General features: G+C 37.3%; 1 protein-coding gene across 1 annotated transcript in view; it reads left to right on the top strand.

The window, feature by feature from the left end:
* Positions 1 to 19,292, top strand: part of macrod2 (mono-ADP ribosylhydrolase 2) — a 1,184,924-nt gene extending 1,165,632 nt beyond the window's left edge. Inside the window, exons 15-16 of the mRNA XM_073051265.1 lie at positions 14,477 to 14,530; positions 15,242 to 19,292. Of these exons, the coding sequence (XP_072907366.1) occupies positions 14,477 to 14,530; positions 15,242 to 15,255 (68 nt within the window). The 3' untranslated portion in view covers positions 15,256 to 19,292. The remainder of the gene's footprint in view (positions 1 to 14,476; positions 14,531 to 15,241) is intronic.
* The last annotated feature ends 2,286 nt before the right edge of the window (positions 19,293 to 21,578 follow it).

The raw sequence follows: 21,578 nt of genomic DNA, 5'->3' as shown, positions 1-21,578 counted from the left end.
AGGTACTAACTTTCTAAATCTCAGTGAAATAGATGGATGGAAAAGCAATAGAAATAATGCCTATATTTGAAGATGTTCCCATTAATTAGTTCACCCTTTCAAAACTAACCTATTTTCCTAGATATGTCAAGTTTCACCCTACACAAATAAATGGAAAAATTATTGAGAAAATTCTGAAGCTACTATCAAATTGGCTGAGTACATCACAATTCAGCCTCAATGTTAAATTTACTTTTGAGCCATAAATAGATAGACAGCTCGGTAGAGCAAAGTAATGCTCTACGAATAAGTCAGAGCAATTAATCATCTCAGATATCAACAGCGATATTAAGTGATTTATGATGTGACAGAAAAGATTTTTGGTATTGTCTTATTTTCATATTTTAATATTTATTTAACAATTTCCATTTATATGTTTTGCAATCACATTTGCAGATATTTCTTTGCACTTTTTAACATAAATAATTCATCCTGTTTTCAATTCTCTGCTGTCTACTGCATAGTGTACTTATTATTTAAACAAAAGTAGTTAGTATCCTGTAATCCAAATAAAGCTTTGAGGTTCAACAATAACTGCAGCACCAGTTAATAGTTTCTAACACTATCCAACCTGGATTGTCTTCTGAACAAAAAACAGAGATTGAGATCTTGATGCAAGTGCTACTTAAGCTGGCAATTTATCATAAAAAATAATTAATTTTCTAATTGTTCCTCTCTAAAGCATAGGCAAGTTGTCAAACAGCAAATTTTATTTTATTACATTGAATTGAAATATATTAAAGGTGTAATTCTGTAGTATGGCTAAGTATCAGTAGGCAAATTGTCAAACACCAAATTTTATTTTATTGTATTGAAATAACATGTATTAAAGAGGTAACTCTTTACAAAGGCTACATATCAGGGGAAAAAAGCTGATACTAAAAGTTTAGCTGTTGAAATTCTGAGGCACTATATATAATGAGCAAGTGTGGCTCAACTGGAATTTGCAGTGATGGTGAATGGCAAATAGGTTAAAACCATCTCACAAGGAAGAGGACAAATAATCAGCCCTTAGCTCTGCTTCAATCATGGAAGAAAGCTAATAATGTGCACCTAGTTGTTTTGCAATGATCTGCTCTGTACCAATTCTAGCTTATTTCTAATGTTGTTTAATACAAATCAGAACCACTCAGTCGTCCGCTTGTCATTTCTTTTGTGACCAATTGCATATAACAAGATTCCACTTTTGGAAAATAAGCATTAAGATAATTAAACGCTAACATGATTGATGGGTACTTCCTATTTATTTTAAGCAGTCACTCTGGGAACTGATATTTCACATTCTTGCTTTCATATGTCCTCCACATGCTGATGGTTTCACTAAACTAGTAATTAAAAGAATCCCAGGTACTGAGTGCCATTTCTCTTCTCTTTTGACGCCATTGTTTGTTCATTGGTATGAGAAGCAGATGGTTAGACATTTCAGTCTTTCAAAGCTTCAGGGCTTTCCCATCACATCAAGCATGTCTTAGTGTTCTGCAATTAGATTTAGGCTTTCAGACTCCACAGGGATTGACTGAGTAATTTCAATAAAGGCTTTTAAAGGAAGTTTGTAAAGTTAGTGAAAGCCAAGTGAGAGAACAATGTCAGTGAGTAGAAGGGGTTTCTTTCTTGTTTTAATCTGGGGAATATTGATAATGAAGAGTGTGAGTGTGAGTGTGTGTGTGTGTGTGTGTACACGCACATGAGTGACAGATGGAGCTATTTCTAATGGGGCCAACCCCCTCCAGAAAAGTCACAGGCCATTGGCTTATTCATTGATTCTGGAGGAACATAGACCAGCACCTTTTGACAATAAAATAGGCTAACTTTCTTGTGATTAATAGGCTGGTTCACAGAGCAGGACTCTGCAGGAATAAATAATGCTAAAAAATATTTTTAGAAAAATTACAGGCTTTCACATTAGCAAAGTATAACAGAGATAAGGATATGGTGTAGTAACTTATGAATAACCATCAAAACAACAATATTATGTGCCGGGATTGAACTTAACCTGGATCTTCTGTCATTCTGGACCTGAAGAAAAACATGATGTGTACCAACTTCTGTGCTTGAGGTACTACCTGTAGCATTGGACAGCCACTGTATGGAATGTGGTCCCAGTCTGAATATTCAAGGAAAAGCATTATGTCTTTTGAACGATCCCTCTATCATATCGGGCAAAATTCCCATGTGGGCTCATTGTAGCATTTAAGTTCTAGTGTCCTTAAAAACTGCTGCCATCTGCAAATAATTTTTTGACAAAAAATGGATATATGAAAATGGACTGTCTGACCTTTCCATCTGGGTCAGTATGATAATGGCTGATCTACCTCAGGCCTCAGTTATGCTTCTGTGCCAGAGCTTCAGAAACCTTAAATGTAATGCCACTGGACTGTGAATCCTTGCCATTGCAACATAATATGGCACCGTAATGTAATAAAAATACCTCAAGGTACTTTGTTGGAGTGGGTATCAAATAAAATTTCAGTTACATCTGCATAAAATTTTATGACAGGAGAGATTTTAAGGAGCATCTTGAAAGAGGAGCTGAAGAAAGGAGGGGTTATTCTAGAGTGTTGAGCCTAAAGCAGCTGAGTATGAGTCACTGATCAAGCATGGTAATATGAATCTGAAAATTGACAAACAGGTCACAGATGATTTTATTGTGTCCTCATGCAAACAATCAATAGGAGCAAACTAGGTTGTGTGACTCATCAAGTCTGCTCCACAGTTCAATAAGATCCAAGCTGACCTCCTTTCTTGCCCCACCCCAAATGTTCAAAACTTGATAACAAACCTTACATATATTCAACAACTGAAGCAACTGAGCACCCACAGCTCAGTTCAGAATTCCAAAAATCCCTAACCTTCTAAATGTAACATTTCCTCTCCCTCAATATTCCTCGGTCCACGCCCTTATCGTGAGACCAGGCAAGACAAACAGCCTGCTTAATTGGCCCAATGTTGACCACTAAATGTTCTTTCCATCCGCCACCAGCACCAAGTGGCTGTAGTTATTTATAAAATATTCTTCTGGTTACTCTAACGGCACTTCCCATCCCATGAAGAAATACAAGGTGTCGGGCACAATGGAATACCCCATTTGCAAATTTTCTTCCAAGCTGAACACCACCCCAACTTTGAATCATATTGCTGTTCTTACACTATTTCCAGTTCTAAGTCCTAGAACTCCTTCTCATACAACATCACACATATAGCTTCATCAGAAGAATTAAACTAATATAAGAGCATAGATCACCAATCGCCCTCAAGAGTACTTAGGGATGGGCAATAAATAATGGCCTTGTTGGTGATGACCAGGTTCTGGAAAAATGAAGAAATTTAAAAAAAAAATGCCTTAACAAAGAATCCAGCCAACAGGATAAATTTTGAAAGTGTGAAGCTAGATGATGGAAAATATATTCTGTTCCCTGGCCCCGGGCATGCTGCACCCATTAGAAATCTTTAATGGGACAGGAGGCTCAGTCATCACCACTGAACCCCAGTTTTGTTACTTAAATTCTGATGCTGCAGACACTGGAATCTGGAGCAACAAGCAAATTGATGGAGGAACTTCAGCTTCTTGGTTTCATGGCTATCTGGAGAAGAAGAGTTGTATACTTTGATAGTAAATGAACCTTTGAACTGTGAGTCTAACAGCATCTGTGGTTGGAAACAGACATCTAATGTTCCTGTCAAGGCCTTTATGTGAATTGAAAGATACTGGGGAGGTCGTCAGTTTAAAAAAGGTGAAATAAATGGGTGGGGCAAGAAGCAGCAAGCAATAGGTGGATCCAAGTGAGGATGGGTTAGAAGGGGAGGGTGTGCAAATTGTGTCTGAAGCTAGGAGGTGATAGGTGGAGGTGACAAAAAGCTACAGATGATAGAATCTGATTGAAGAGCATGGAATCAAATGAAGGATATGGGGAACAGAGTGTTGACTTTCTTCAAATATTTCCTCCTGACATTGCATTCAGTTGTTTCCAGCACCCACTCAGCAAAACTGAGCAAGGTAGAAGTTCCACCTCCATATATTTTTTGGAGGAAAATATTAGTGGCAGAGTTAGTAAGTTTGCAGATGACATGGAAATTAGTGGTATAGTGGCCAGTTAAAAGGTTATCTAACTTTATAGTATAGTCTTGAACAACTGGGGAATGACAGATAAAATTCAACATGAACAAGTGTAAAACGATACCTTTGGGGCAAAAAATAACAGGGCAAAAAATAATAATACACTATGAATAGCAGAGCCTGAAAAGCATTGGAGAACAGAGAGACCTACAGATGCCTGAAAGTAGCAACCCAAGTAGACAAGGTGGTGAAGAAGTCATATGGCAATCTGTCTTTCATTAGACAGGTTTTCAGTACAGGAGTTGGATGTACAAATGTTGGTAAGGTAGTGGGTAAATAGAACAAGATGCCTATGGAAGTGATAGAGGTGAGTACAATTACATTTAAAAGTCAGTTAAAAATTGGACATATATGGATAGGAAGTTTGTAGAGAGATATGCTCAAAGGCAGGCAAATAAAAGAAGCTCAGTTAGACAACTTGGTCAGCATGGCCAAGTTCGGTTGAGGTCTTATTTTCTGTGCCGTGCAGCTCTGTGACTTGACTTTTCAGTGCTTAGCATTTTAATTTGCAGTAGCCAAAATCCACAGCTAGAGAGCACAATTTTGGTGTTATTGCCACTGCCACTAACTCAAAACAGATTTCACCAATCCATTTGCCTTCCAGACAAGTCACCAGCAACTTCATTTCCTTCGTGGTTTCTGCTTTAACTTATGAGGGGAAGATTCACAGCCTCCAGCTTTTCCAGGAGATTCAGATTTCGGGCAACCTGTCGACAGTCACGAGTTTAAATATTTCTCTGACGATCACGTTGTATTTAACTTCTTGTATCTCCCACAGCATTTATTTTATTAATATACGGAATATTATTGCCATTTCTATATGAAGTCCTTACTTAGACAAGAGTTATTTTATTTGCAGGGATATCAACATAAGGAGGAATGACAAATTTATACCCCTGTTGCTTTAAATTCAAATATGAGGGATTAAGGACCAGGATTCGGAGCAGAACACGTGGCTGCTCTATCATTCAGTTTAATGTCTCGCAGTCTGCCATTCTAGATTATAAACCTCGGACTCACTTATCGTCAAGATGTGCATAAATTCAGCAAAATATCATTGCAATAACAACACAAAAGCAGACAATTTTATTTGCCCCAATTGACTTATACCAGTGGATCTGCTCCTCACAAACTTCCTCTGATTCTATTTCATCCATTCCTATCAAAGTATTCTCCTAAGGAAGCTTTCAGTCACAATTCACCTGTCAGTACTGCTTGAAGATGCAAAGTACTTTCCTCAGCTGTTACTTATTGATCACTAGATTTGTTTGGTGCACCTGGATGGAAATAGATTCTATTTTTCTCAATTAGTCTTGGTTGCTGCCAAATGAGTTAGGAAAGATTGTTTTGAAGTGTTGCCACTCTGGAAGCACTGAGATTTGCATAAAAATCATTAAATAGATAATGGAAGTTCAATTATGATTTCATTTGGGTCAGATTATTTAGAATGTGCTTGTAAGTTGCTCCGTATTTCTAATGACCATGTAATTTTATAAATATTTTATCATCTTTATGTGACTTCAATTGTCTCTTTTTCAAGGAGTTGATTTATTTTAAAACCACCATTCATAGTCCTTTTACAATTAAATGTGTTCGTTGTGCTATTACTCACTGACTAACAGAGGCAGCACATCACCATCTGTTTCATCATGATGTATCTTAATTTTCAAGGTTTTTGTAAGGTCACCTCTCAAGCTTCTTGGTTCAAATACAAGATGTAGAACATTGTGTCCTACCTTTTGACCACCATAAATCTGAATAATAGATCCAGTAACATCCCTGCCTCACCATTCCAAGTTTCTCTCATAACTGTTAGGACCACACTTCAAAGCACTTCATTGATTCTAAAGTGTCTCAGGTCATCATAAAAAGAATGAAAATTTTGGTACCTAAATGAAAGTCTTTCCGTCTGAACAGATGCCATTCCTTTTCTTCTCTCTCCAGAGGTATTATTTTTTCAAACAGACTCTCCTCCCCAGTGTGTGCTTGCACTCTCTAATTCTTATCAATCCAATAAACTGGACTGCTACCATGCCAAAATTTTAAAACCAGCATTTGCTATAAATCTGATAAGGAGTCATCAATCTGAAATATTAACTCTGTCTCTCTGTCTCCCTCTCCTTCTCCAACTCCATCTCCCTCTTCTCTCCCCTCCCCCTGTCCACCTCCCTCCATTTCTCTATCCCTCTCTCCCTCCCTCTCTGTTGGTATTCCAGACCAGAGTATTCCATCATTTATCATTTTCATCTCTCTAGTGATATATCTGGTACAAATCCCTGGATTCAATTGGATCTTCTCCTCCTCTCTATGATCAACTTAATATCTCTTCTCCCTCAGATGCTGCATGACCAGCTGTGTTTCCTCAGCATACTGTTCGTAGCTCCAAGTTCCAGCGTCTGCAATCTCATGTTTCTCTCTTAAGATCTGGAATTTCCTTCTAAATCTTTTTACCTTATTCTTCATTTAAGTTGGTCCTTAAAACCTGCCTCTTGGACCAAGTTTTTGGTCCCTTGTTTCAACATCTTACATGCCTCAATATCAAATATTGTTTGATTATTACTCCTTGAAAGCATCTCAGGATCTTCAGCTAGATATAATGTAAAGTGTTTTTTTAATCCAGTGAGTGCTTCATTTTATTAAATATTCCTTCCATTTAAGATTAAATAGCTGTACGTAACCAAAAGCTTGGTCAAAACACACTTTCAACCTCAATTTCCTTTCCACTGTTTGTCATTCTATAATAATCTGCCAGTAATATGATTGATTTCTTGCCATTTCTCAGATCAGTCATAAGAGATTCTGCTAAAACACTTTAAATCCATAAACTCTAATGCCTTGATATTGTTTCTATTATTACAATTTTATTTTCTTTATTCCTTCATGTACTCTTCTTACAGTTTTATATCAAGGTTTATTTATTTTCTGTTCATGATTCAGTTGCAACCCTGTTTCAGTTTATCGCTAAATTTATGTCAAAGGTTTCCGTTTTAATCCATGATTCCAGTCACTTTTTTGTGTGCTTAAGCTCTTGACAATGGAATTTAATATGTTTGCAAATGTTTGGTTACTGTCTTAATTGCCTTGGGATTACTAATAGCCCTTTCAGTTTATAATCCAGTAGTGGCCGTTCTTGATATAATCTCCTTGGTGGCCCAAAACTTAAGGCCTCCATCACCAAGGATCTTTCTGTCTTCAACCTTCTACATTGTTGCAATGAAATTTAAGGTAACAATGAGGAAAGGCACCTCATGTTTTGGCCAGACAGATGACCGCCTCTTATGTCAACACTGACTTCAACTCTTTCAGATTCTGAAATAAAACAAAAAACTACAGATGCTGGAAATTTGAAATTACAGCAGAGGATGTTAGAAATACTTAGTGGGTCAGGGAACATTCGTGGAAGCAGGCACCGAGTTAATATCTTGTGTTGATAAAAAGCCATCAACCTGAAACTTAAACTCTGTCTGCACAGATACCACCCGATCTGCAGACCATTTCCAGTAACCATCGTTTCTGCTTCTGTTATTCCCATTGAAATGTCCTCTACCTCCTAACCACGGATGAGGTACCAGAAAACTGGAGGATAGCTGATGGTGATCCCTTATTCAAAAAGGGCATTAGGGTTAAGCCAGGAAGCTACCCGCCAGTTGATGAATACTGGCACTGAGCCTTACGTCAGTAGTGGGGAAATTATTGGAAAACATTCAAAGGGACAGGATTTATATCCACACTGAGGGTCTGAGACTGGTTAGGAGTTATTATCATAGTTCCATTCAGGAGAAATCCTGTCTTGCACATTTATTTGAGATTCTGTGGCGATATCTAAGAAAAATAGATGAAAATAAGCCAGTAGATGTGGTTTTCATAGAGATTAACAAAGCTTCACATGGGTAAACTGGTCCAGAGGTTCAGGGCACATGATGTTCACGTATAGCTGACAAAGCAGATTCAAAATTGCCTTAGAGATGAGAAACAAAGTATAGTGGTCTAAGGTTGTCTTTCTGGCTGCAGCTGGTGGTGTTTTGCAGGGATAGGTGCTGGAATAACTGTTGTTTGTCAGGTATACAAATGACTTAGATAAGAATAAAGGTGAACTGATTAGTATGCTTGATGATAATGACACTAAAATAATTGGTGGAATAATAGGTAGTGAAGAATTTTTTACAAGTTCACAGAGAAACATTAATTATTTGAAAAATTGGATGGAGCAGTGGGAGATGGAATTTAATTCAAACATGTAGGAGATAATAAATTTTTGACATCAAATACTAACAGGACATATGCAGTATGTTAATGGTGTAATGCTGGAACTTTAGAGTGAGAGTTAATAGTTCACTGAAAATTATGACAGCGTATGTGGAGTAGTGAAGAAGCCTCTCAGCATGCTTGCCTTAATAGGCTGAGGTGTTGTCATGTTACAGCTGTAGGAATCATTGGTCAGGTCACACTTCAAATCATGTACACAATTCTAGTTGGCAGAATATAGAAGGGATGTGTAGCAATTGAGAGAGTTCAGAAGAGATTCATCAGGATGTTGTTTTGAATAGAGGGCTTTACCTGTGAAGAGGGGTTGTATATGCTGGGTTATTTCCATTGGAATGTAGGACATTGAGGAGTGATGTTATAAAGATGTATTAAATTATGAGACCATAGAACATAAGACATTGGAGTGGAATTAGGGTACTTGGTACAACGTCTGGTTCTCCATACATCATGCCTGATTTATTGTCCTCTTAACTCCATTCTCTTTCCTTTTCCCTGTAACCTTTGATGCTGTTTCTAATCAAGAACCTATCAACCTCTGCCGTAAATATACCCAATGATTTGACTTCCACAGCCATCTTTCATAATGACTTCCACTGATTTGCCACCCTCTGGCTAAAGGGACATCCCTGTATACTGAGGCTGTGCCTTTGGGCCTAGACACCCCTGCTAGAGGAAACATCATCTCCTCGTCCACTCTATTTAGGCCTTTCAATATTCAATAGGTTTCACTGAGATCCCCCCTCATTCTTCGAAACTCCAGAGCTATCAAATGCTCCTCATACGTTAACCATTTCATTCCTGGGATAATTCTAGTGAATCTCGTCTGGATACTCTCCAATGCCAGTACTTCCTTTCTTAAAGAAGTGGCCCAAAAATGCTCACAATACTCCAAGTGCGATCTAACCAATGCTTTACAAAGTCCCAGCATTACATCCTTGCTTTTATATACTAGTCCTCTTTAAATTAATGATAACGTTGCGTTTGCCTTCCTTACCAAGCAACTCAACCTGCAAATGAATCTTTAGGGAATCCATTTATGAGGGGCATAACTAGGGTAGTCGGAGTCTTTTGCCCAGGATAGGGGAGTCTAGAACCAGAGGGCATGGGTTTAGGTGAGAGGAGAGAGGCTTAAGAGAGACATGAGGGGCAACTTTTCACACAGATGTGGAGGTTATATAGAAGGAGCTACCAGAGAACGTGGTGTAGGCAGGCACATTACAATGTTCAAAAGGCATTTAGGCAGTTACTTGGGTAGGAATAGTGTAGGCTTAACATAGTAAGCATGATTAGCATAGATAAGCATCATGGACTGCAAGGACAGGTCTGGCCAAAGGCTCTGCGACTCTCTGACTGTAATTTTGTAATTGTGGTTAATGGAGAAAAATGAGATCAATGATAGGTTTTACTGATTAAGTATCCATATTCCCTTGAAGTGCAGAAAACTAAAGCAGAATAATGATGAAATGTACAAGTTGGCTCTCTCACAGCAAGTAATAAGTCTTGTCCAAGTACAGTTTTGCAGAGGAAAGGGAGATGGAGAAAGCACGAAGGCCCATTTTTTTTCTGATAACCTATATTTTGCATTACTATATGTTAAAAAGATACCTTTTTCCTGATGATGCCGTAAAATTCCAGAACGCAGCATCAACTTATTAGATACCTACCTCAGCAGTTATATGTTAAAGCTCAAGAGGTATAAATTTTCCTTGTTTTGTTTTATAAGGCACTAGATTGCATATATTAGTTAATGATTTTGAGATAAGCTTTGCTTCAGATGTCTACAGACCTTTGCCCTTACAGGACTTTTGACATATCCTTGAGATTTTGGGTCACTGTTTAATCCTCATTCAGAATTCGTATTGATTAGCATTGTGTTCTAATAACCAATCCTCAATTATGTATTCTACTCATTCATTATCTACTTTCCTCTCATAAATTATTCATGATGTACTTTGATGAAGCACTCCCAACCAACTATTAAGAGGCTAATTATGAATTCTTTGTCCTCTGTTTTAATGATGTGAACCAATTTAAAATAAACAGCAAATGCTATCCATCTGAAAGCAGATTAATATTATGCAGTTGCAGGAGGCATTCTTTCAATAATTTCCATTTTCCTGTTTTTGAAGATGAGAAACAGCTTAAAGAGAGATTCAAAATACTCTTATAATCATTAATACCTGCAGTGATTCAGCGTTGTAATAATTATATTTGCATCTTCAGCAAAACATTAAATACTGTATGGAAAACATCTTTTCATATACTCAAAACTATCAGAGTTAAAATGTTGAGAGGTTTACAAATGAACTGAAAGTATCAGTTTTAAGTCTCAAGATATGATATAACATGCACTGCTTCTAAGTTTGTCAACTAATAGAGAAACAGAGGGTGGGAGACTAAGAATCAAAGGGAAAAGATTTAGAAAGGTAGTTATAATAGTAAAATTGTTTTACCATGCACATTCGCACAGTTGATTAACCTTTATATTATATCCTGTCATATGCCATAATGCTGATTTAATAAAGTAGTATCACCTTGAACTCTGCATGAGAATCCTGCTAGTTCCTATAAAAGGATCACCAGTTTGTCCTCACAGAGTGTAGAGTAACACATCATGGAAGGTTGTCCAGCATGTCCGTGCTGACCAAAGCATCTTCCCAGCCTGTAACCCTCTGAGCCCCTCCCCACCATCTATCTATCCAATTGACTCTTAAATGATGCAGCTTGACCAATTACTCTGGCAGTGCATTCCAGGTCTTTTTTAAATCTCTCCCCCTTATTTTGTACCTGTGCCCTTCAGCTTTGAACTCCCTAAAACCTGGAGAAAAGACTATGATCCATACCCATCAGGATTTTCCAGGGAATAAAGATCCAATGTGACCTACCTCTCCCTATAATTCAAGCCCTCTACTCTTTTTGTGCATTTCTTCTGCACCCTCTCGAGCTTGACAATGTCTTTCCTAGAACAAGATGACCAAAACTGTACACAATACTCCAAGTGCGGCCTCACCCGTTATTGAGATAACTGAAGAATAGCTGTATCTAAAGATAAAGATTAGCTTTATTTGTCACGTGTAAATCAAAATATAAAGTGAAATGTGCCATTTGCAACAAGACTAACAAAGTCTGAGAATATGCTGGGGGCAGCCTCCAAATGTCGCCATGCTTCATCCATCAACAGTTTACAAGCACTAACCTGTACGCCTTTGGAATGTAGAAGTAAAATGGAGCACCCTAAGGAACCTGGGAAGAACGTAGAAAGTCCTTACAATCAACAGCTGGTATTGAACCCCTATTGCTGTTGCTGTAAAGCTTTGCACCAGCCACTACATTATCAGGCCTCCCCTGCAACATAATGTGTCTATTCTTAAATCAATGCTCTTACCAATGAGGTCAGCATGCTAAATGCTTTCTTCACCACATTGTCTACTTGTGGAGCCACTGTTCACTTATACTCCCAGGTCCCTATATTCCACAACATTCATCAGTGCCCTGTTATTCACTGTAGAAGTCCTACACTGGTTTGACTGTCTAAAACACATTACTTAACACTTATCCAAGTTAAAAGACATATGCCATTCCTCAGCCCATCTCCCGACCAGCTCAAGATCCCTTTGCAATTCACTGTAACCTGCTTTGCTATCAACAAGACCACCCTGCCCCCCCTATTTAATATCATCAGTAAACTTGCTTACTGTGCCATGTATATTCATATCCGTTTACATAAATAAGAATAACAGAGGTCCCAACACTGACCCCTTGGGCACTGCACCCGTCACAGGCCTCTGGTCAAAGAATCAAATTTCTACCATCACCCTTTGCTTCCTATCATCAGGTCAATTCTGAATTTCCCTTGCTAGTTCCCCCTGAATCCCATATGACCTAACCTCCCAGATCAGCCTGCCATGCAGAACCTTGTTAAGGGCCTTATCAAAGTCATTTGATATGCTTGGACCTTTACTAAATGTGTGAAAATGTATTTTTATTAAAAATTACAGTTTATGCATTGTCTGAAGAAGCAGTTGTACAGAGGCCAGGGAGTGGATTTAAGTAGTTTTGAATTAGTCTCCATGTCCTCTAGCAAAAAAAAATCCAGCAGGGAGCAAAAGCTGATGCTGTTATTGTTCTTGTAACGGTGGTGCTGCAAAGGAACTGCCACAACCAGCTGATGTTCTTCAGACACAAAAAAAACTTCAGACCAATTGAGTGGATTCACCATTCATTGTCATCAATTTTGCATAGAATTAAACCATTTCTCGCAAGTATTATTCACAGTGAGGCCAAAACAATTAAGCAATAATAACGTTCAATTCTGCCCTGTTTGGCGGCAAAATTGGCTTCTTTGCTTTACACAGAAAGTGAGTGATGACGAAGAAAATTCTTCATCTCAGGATGTGCATTTATCAACTGAGTTACCATAGCCTCTGGTGAATTTAAGCTCCTATTAATTGTCTTCTAAGGGCTTTCTAGCAAGTCATTGACAAAAGAGAAATTTTTTAAACTTCTTAACAAGTGTTTTGTGTTTGATGTAAATTAGCCACTATTTATTCTTCCTTTAGTTCAATTGAAGCAAGAGATCAGAAAGATTTTTTTTGTTGTTTCACTTCATCATCCAATTGTAAGGTATTCCTGCATCTTTTATTGTTCCCAGCTGCAAGCTTAATTACCAAGTTGGAAGAATCATGAGATCTGATTAAAGCTTCAGGTGCCTTGAACATTTCAAAGAGTTCTCAACTTTTTGAGCCCTGTTCTCTTACTCAATACAAATTGATGCTAATCAAGATGGTGCAGAGCTGTGGTCTCCATCAAGGTTGTAGCATAGTTTTAATTGATTTTTAGGATTGTAAGGATGATTTAGGGCACAGAGAGGGGGGTTAGGGATCAGGTTATTGTTTAGGAATAGGAAGAGTTAGAGGTGAGGCTGGAGTCTAAGCCTACCTTCTGTGCTCTGCATTTGAATGCCAGTGACGTGGACATGGGACAAAATGCACCCCAGTTCGGATGTCAGGTCAGCAGACCAGTGAGGATGCTTCCCCACCCCCAGTAAGTGAGTCAATGGTGGGTTCTGGGATTGGAGTTCCATGAGGACAGGCGGCATGAGGGCCTGTGACACCCTAACTATGCAAGCTGTCAAGAGTAGAGTTTGAGGCCTAGTTTTCAGAGTTCCAGTCATTGGATAGGCCAGGAGTTCATGATCTTCATCCATCATCATCATTGTCCATCAGAGAGTCCTGGGGTCAATAGCAAAGATGCATGTTGTTCTGCAAACATGCTTTGTTGATGCCAGAATGTGTGCCAACAAATTCTGCCCCCAGCACATCCTTGGGTTGTCTTGGTTGTTAATGCAAACAATGCATTACACTGTATGTTTCACTATACATGTGATAAATAAATGAATCTGAATCTTCATCCTTCTGCCAATGTCCATGTCAGAATGACCTCAACCAATCTCTGGGGCTAACTACCCTCTCCAAATATTACCTCTCGATTCTGCCACATTGATCACTGACAATCAATCACTACTACAAGACTCTTATCCCAGAAATCACCCTCCTTACAGAGCTGTTGAAGTGCAACCCTAACGGTACAGAATTGGTTGCTGATGAACTGCATGAAGCAAAGGCAGCAGGTGGCTCTTCTGAAGCAACAATGTAATATTACATTGTTAATACTGAGCAATGTACAACACAATAATAGATCAGTGAATTAAAACTCTCCACTAACATGCCTTTCTCAAAGTTTACAAGGATGTAAAGTGTGCAGAAGAGCGAGGGGTGATGTTCTTCAAGCTTCAGTTGACCTTCTTTGGAATAGTGTAGAAAGAAAAATACACCCAAAAAAGAAGTTGGAATGGCGAGCAGTTGGAAATTGATGACCATGCTTGTGCCCTGAACAGAGGTGTTTAATGAAGAATGACAAGAGTGTTACAGGGAGAATGGTTCCTTTGGAATGCTGGAAAGGAAGCAGTTATGCAGACTTATTTTACTTGCAAATTGCATAGGATGCAACTTGATGTTTAAAAGTCGAATGTGACCTAATATTATCAATGTTTTGCAGGAGAAGATAAGGAAAATAATGACCGCATACCCTATATTGATGAATGTGAAGAAGGTATGGAGGTTCTTGTTTCAGAATAATTTTGTTTGAAGATGTATTAAAATAAGCTTTTGATACATAAAATAATGGAATAAAATTCAAAATATATTGGCCAAGAATCTGATTTGTTGGCTTTCAAGATATTTAAATAGAAGTTTTTCATCAAAATGAATTTGAAGTCATAATGTTGTTTATAATTGTTTCATTCTTCAGCTACTTCATAGAGTAGAATATGTTAAAGACAGCAGAGAAAGGATATTTGAATTATTATCAGCTGAAAACTTTTCTATTGTTGCACAGTTTTTTTTTTATCTCGTTAGGTCTTCAGATTTATTCTGGTTGGGTAGATGTCCACAATTAATTCTCAATGGCTCCATTCAGGGTTATTCTATCTGCTTGACCTTGAACTTGTAGTGTTCTTCCATGATTGCAGAAGCTCTGGATCACATTAAGACTGATGAGGGATTTTTTTATATCACAGTGGCAGCTGAGTTCTGCTCATTTATACAATGCAGGCATTAATTCCAAAACCTTAGCTTGTACATACCAGGCAGCAGTCTGCCAAATGATCCATTTGGTCACCAAACTATTAAACAGCTAAAGAAATGTTTATTGCACACCATGAATTAAGACAATGAAACAGATGACATAAATGTTCTTCAAAGAGAAATTTCCTGTCTTTTCTTGGCAGCAGCTATAGTTATACTTATTTCTTCTTTTACACAGAAAGTGGACAATGAAGACTATATGTGGCTAATGCAAGATCCAGTGTTATCTTTGAAGGCGGGTTGTAGCCCTTTAGACCTCCAGAAGGCATATGGTACAATTTTGTGCTCGAGTTTAGGTAGCCACCTTATTCAGTTTTGTGTATAAAAAATCTGAGTTGCATTATGTTTTGTAATTGTGTTATTGAAGGGAATCTTTTGATCTGATGATGTGCTTCTAAATAATATTTTGACTGCCAGAGCTGTTGTTTTATTGGTCAATAGAGCTTTGCTCTTAATGAGTTGTGTTCACCTCCATTACATCAGGAGTATTATGTTTTTGACACTGCTTATTCATAAAGAACTGACACTAAGGCAGCCCAAAAGTACAATATTGATGTCCCATGGAATACGCAATGACTTTGCCCAAGTTCTCTTTGTAATCTTCCTCTGATCTCAGAACTGACCTAATGATCCCATTCTCTTTGAATTAAAATTTAAAATAAAAATAAATAACTTTTCTGTAATAAATAAAAGAAAAATCAAGATATTTCTTTTTTTTTGTTTTCTTTAACACTGCACTATGTTTGGTTCTCAGCCTGAAACATAGAGAAAAGGTTTGGCACTAGTTAGAATGCATTGTTAACTCCAAGAGGAACCTATTTTACTCCAGAACTGACATACAGAAGTCGACCTAGTGCAATGATATTGTCTCTGTTTTTTTATAATTCCTCTAACTTTTTCCAAACTTTTTCACTTTCTGCTTGCACATACAGATTGCCATGTGTTTCCATTTTACCTAGTTTCCTCTCATCTCCTCCCATCTGTTGATGACACCGCAGGTATTTATTAAATTCATTTGTCTTCTGTAAGCCTTGGAATTCCCAACATAAGCATTTCCTCATTTCTATTCCTTCTTCACTCAAAGCACTCTGCAAATCTACCCTCTTAAACTGAAAATTAGGTTATCTGTCCTACTTGTAAGTAAGCACCAAAATTATTCCTGTGTAGTATCAAATAAGTACTAGATTAAAGGTGCCTCATAACAGTAGAAATGTCCATAAATTTAACTCTGGTGTGAAAAATACATTATTCAACCTCTGAAAAGGAAAATCAGCATCTCTTATCTACTTTATCTGTCTGATATTGGCAAACCTGCTGAATATTTGTAGCATTTTTTATATTTTTGTCCAAAAAAAAATTGACTGGTGACTTTTCTTTCACCCAGGAAGATATTGCTGAGAAATAACATATTCCTGTTAAACTAAAACTAACTCGGACTTCATGCACAATCAGTAGCTGCTATTAACTGGGATTATTAACCACAATATTTACTTGTTTGAAAGAGACATTGGCTCATGGAGGGAAACTGGGAATAGCTAATTTTAAAAAGAGAAAGAAACAATTCTCTGGAGGAAAAGAAAACAAGTGTCCAACTTTATTTTAACTATTGCCAAGATTTGAAGTGAAGGGTAGTACCCCTTTCTTGAGCAGACTGCTTGCCCCAGTTGGAGAAAGGAAAGGGCTGAAGCAACTTTTATTAATACTGCAATGTAGCAAGGTACAAAAAAAGTACATCAGTGAACCAAAAGAACATTTGATGACAAATGTTTGAACTGGGTTTTAATCGAAATTCTTTAATAGTTCTTAAATAAAGGTCGTTGAGAGGGTGAGAGGTTAAGCAACGTAATTCCAGAGGGCTCTGACATCTGAATGTATAAGCTCTAACAGTGCAGCAATGAAATTTAAGCATGATCATAAGGCAAGCTTCAGAGGATCAGTTATATATATGCATGATTGTTAGTCTGGCAAAGATTAAAGATTGTGAAAGGAGTGATCAAATAGGTTATTTTGATCAACTCTGAGTTTGTAAAATAGGATACAGGACATTTAGGACATTGAGTAGATCAGCAACATGTGGATAATGGTAATGGGATTTGATGGAGTTAGGGCACAGGCATCCAAGATTTGACTGAGTTCTAGGTTATGGTAAGTAGTGTAAAAGAGGATGGTCAGAAATGTGAGTAAGGCAAAGCTGTGGATGCTGAAAATCTAAAATAAAACAGAAAATGCAGGGTGCATTCAGGAGTTCAGGGAAAAATAGAGTTAATGCTTCTGGTTGACGACCCTTCAGAATTAGGATCATCAATTCTGATGAAGGACCTTTGATATCTGTTGATGCATCTTCTCACTCCAGAGATGCAGTCTTACTTGGTGTATTAGAATACTCAGTCTACAGGTAAAAAATGTCCCAACAGTGACAAGGCTGGAGTCAAATCAAGTTATGGAAGTGAAGCTTGTAGCCATAGTGATAATCTGCAAAACATAAATGGCAGACTATTATATTACCTGTGAGCAATTAGGCCTCATCCTTTCTCTTATAACAGGTGTCAGTTCAGTTCATACTGCAGGTTTTTTTCCCTTTCTGGTTCAATACTAACTCATAATTTTAGAGTTAATTTTGTCACTTCTTTGTGCAGCTTAATTGCAAAAGTTACCCCTTTCAGTGCAGACTATGCTCCCTAGTTCCACACTTCTGAACAAGGTGAAATGATTTTGTGTGTCCAGACTGGTCAAACCATTGGAATGCTAAAAATGAAATCACTGCAGCCACTACCTATTCACTCTGCATGAATTTCATCTCTCAGCCATCTCTTTTGCAGAAAGCACATATCCTGCTAGGATAAACACTCTTTTATAATCCATTCCTGCATTGCCTCTATCTTCCTGGTTATTCGCTTCCCTATCCTGGAGCAGAGAAAATGAGATTTAGATTAAACATAGAATCTCTGGATGTCACAACATATCTCTTGCAAACTAAACAAATCCTTAAATTTAGTCACTGTTTTGAGCACCCACTTTGTGAGACAAATGCTTTTGTTTATTCACTGAGGGATGTTGCGGAACATTTTTGAGCATCCACCTGAGACGTAAAATAAGCTTATGCATAAAATGCCATGTCTGACAACACAGTAATTCCTTAGTACTTAAGTGAGATCCTGGTCCAAGCCTTTGGAGTGGGTCTCAAATAAAATACATTATTCTAATTGCTGTGGTCAACCTCAGGATAACCTCCACCATTTTGGTTCATGAACTTGGATTGATCCCCTTTTAAGAACTACTACTCTTACAATTATTTTTCCCAAAATTGACCAGAAAGAGACCGTTTGGCCCATTGTGGCTGGCCCATTTCTTTGGTAATTTTTAAAATTTCTCACAGAGCTTTAGCTGGTGCCAAAGTGAATGTAAAATGAACAATCTGGGCAGGACTCACACAACTGTTACCATGCTGACTCTTTGTGATGTAGACCTTAGATGCATTGTTTAATTGTGCTGATGTGCAGTGTGATAGATTATGTCAGCTGTGTAAAACGTATGGAAGGAAATACACAGATCATTTTACATCACTCATTATAAAACCCCTGGGGCTGATTTTCTCACACCTATTTTACCTTTGACACCCATCAGAGTTTGCCAAGACAGTCATCATTCTTGTCTAATCAGGAGCCTAGTTTCCAAATCTACTGTTCAAAGCCCTTAATTCTGTCTAATTTGCAATGGAAATGTTCAGAGCACACTCTTTATTAGCTTTATGCATCCTTTAAAACATCTGGCAGTGCATGCTTGCTTTAGACAATGTTTAGATAGATGTCTTACTTTTCTGAGACTTCCAGAAAGAGCAGTTTCTTTTTCCTTCAATGTTTTAAAGTTTTGCTTTACCTGATGGTTATGTAATAGTAACTGGCAGTTGTTGTTTAAAAACTGGAACCAAATAGATAAAATTGGAGATTATCTTGCTGACTTACTGCCGTATTGTTAACTCATTAAATAGCCAGCATTACCTATTAAACATGGTTTTTTTTTCTGTTATTCTCTCTGTGCCATGAATTTGGGATGTAATCAATAGAAAATGATGCCTTCACTTTATGTCTATTAAATAAAATGAACAGTAATAGCATTTTGAAAGACACAACTTTTCAATTATTCTAACAGATCCTTGTGATTGATGACTGTTGTGATTTAGATCAACTTATTTAGCCTGATAATAAACAGCGTGTTTATGAGGTAACATCTCAGTTTTATCTTTGAATTCATCTGTGACATTTTGGACTTGTACCTAAATCAAACTTTTTTTTAACAATATGAGTAGAATAATGTTGTAAAGTCTCAGCAGATTGCTCTGATGTCAAACAGAAAACAAAGATTCAGGTGAGATCATTTCAGAATCGGCACAGGCAAGTGGATACTTCAATTGGACTATGATCTTGACTGATCTGAAAGCACGTACATATCTACTTCAACATTATTCCTAGAGTTACTTTAATTTCTGTTTTGGTTTCATTTCTTTTTACAGTTGAATGAGGTGCATCAAGTAGAAACCTTTCGGAGTTAAACCAAGAGGCAGGGCTTAGATCTCTTCCAAGTTGAATATGCTACAAGACACGAAACTAAATTCTTTATATTGTTTTTCATGCATCCCTCTCCAAGTCTCATTAACAGCAAACTCATGGCCTGTTACTGTGCTGCAAAATACACAACAGAATGTGATCCTTACAATGTTTTTCTGTGGAAGATTTAGTCAGGTGAAAATTAGACCCCTAACAAGAAATATTAAATTGGATACTGCATCTGAAATTCCCAAGATTACATTTTTATAATCTCAAAACAAATGGTAAACAACTTGTTCATTCAGCCTAATCATTCAGCAGCACCAAGTTAGATAATGACAACAGCCATTATTCAATTTCAATGAAGCATCTTTGAATAATAAGACTGAGATATTTGGATTTAAATCATAGTGAACTCTTAATGAATGTGAATTATTACCCTCTTGTTTCTTTCATTTCTGATTTTAACTGTAGTGTACACATTTTGTTTGCATTGGTACAAGAGCTGAAATATGTCAGAGATTCAGATGCTAACAGGCTCAGCTTTTACCCACACTTTTGAGGATAAAACAGCAAACTACTTGCTTTCTCATACCTCAGCACTTCTGCATTGCATTGATTTGTTTTTGTTTTCCACTCTCTGCAAACTATGCTTGTGATCTCTGCAGGTCAGTGAGTTAGAAAGAAATTTGTAAAAGTTTCAAGGTATTATTGTAAAGTGATGGAGTTGGTAAAACTATTTTCTACCTATTCTATTAGCTTCAGATTCTAAGACTATACAAAAGCGTTAGGGCCACGAATGAAGTTTACGCTTGTTTAAAAGGTTGTTAATTTTAAAACTCTGAAGGACAGATTTTAGCTAAGCAAAGGTTGACAGGTATATGGGAAAAGGACTTTAGGAATTAGATCACAAATAAATGACAATCTCAGTGAATGATGAACCTGCTTTGTGGACCTAGCTACCCTCCATGTTTCAGTATTTCAGTGAAAGCCTTAAGCAACTGACAATTTTTAGTGAGTGAAGATGTATTTAATAGTGAACTGAAGCACGCTTCAGACTTCTCAATTCATTTGTTAAATGAAAGGATCCTGAATAAGCTACTCAGAACTATGTCTGGGTGCATGTTTGTCTGATCTGGTTTGTAAATTGTGCAAAGCTGTGCTCTCTTTCATTTCAGCACTCCATTAATAAGATGCAGCATCTCCTGATTCACTGTTTTGTGCAGAACAGGAATTTCAATTGAACTCTAAGCTTCTTAGCGTAATTGGGTTCCGGCAAAGGAAGAGTGCTAAAGGAAAATTGCCTAGTTTTGTCAGCAGTACTAAGTTGGATAATGACAACAACCATTATTCGTTTTAGTATTTTGCCCAATGAGTGGTAAGCAGTAATAATCTCAGTGTTGCTTTTATGAATGTAACTGTGTTTACTTAAGCATGACATGAAGTTAAGTATTATGTGAACATTGGTGTGTGAAAGAAAAATTTGAGCCATTGTTTCCACGAGATGGTTTGGTGTGATGATTTATTGTCTTGTTTATTTCTGAGCTAAACTTATTAGGAGTGTTTTACTGGTCTTCAGTCAATTTTGACTTTCTGTTGAATGTACATTAAGCTTAACAGTATGTTTTGAGTAGTGTTGATGTGAATCTTTAAATAGTGTGTGTGTGTGTGTGTGTGGCCCTGAAATCCATTTTTGTAAGCATTCACAGTAAATACAAGAAACAATAGAATCAATGAAAGACCACACCCAACATAATGGACAAACAACCAACCTGCTAAAGACAACTGTGCAAATACAAAAAGAAAAAAAAGAGAAAAATAATAATAATAATAATGAATGAGCAATAAATTAGAATGAAGAGTCCTTGAAAGTCAATATTTAGCACCATTTGTAATGAAACTAAGTAATTTACATAAAGAATGTGTTTGAGTTTTTATTGTATTTAGTGCATTGAGAATATTATTCCTTAT

The sequence above is a fragment of the Hemitrygon akajei genome, chromosome 7 (genome assembly GCF_048418815.1).
Source record: "Hemitrygon akajei chromosome 7, sHemAka1.3, whole genome shotgun sequence".
Classification (NCBI taxonomy): domain Eukaryota; kingdom Metazoa; phylum Chordata; class Chondrichthyes; order Myliobatiformes; family Dasyatidae; genus Hemitrygon; species Hemitrygon akajei.
The sequence above is the reverse complement of the archived record's forward strand: the minus strand, read 5'-3'. Positions and strand labels throughout refer to the sequence as shown.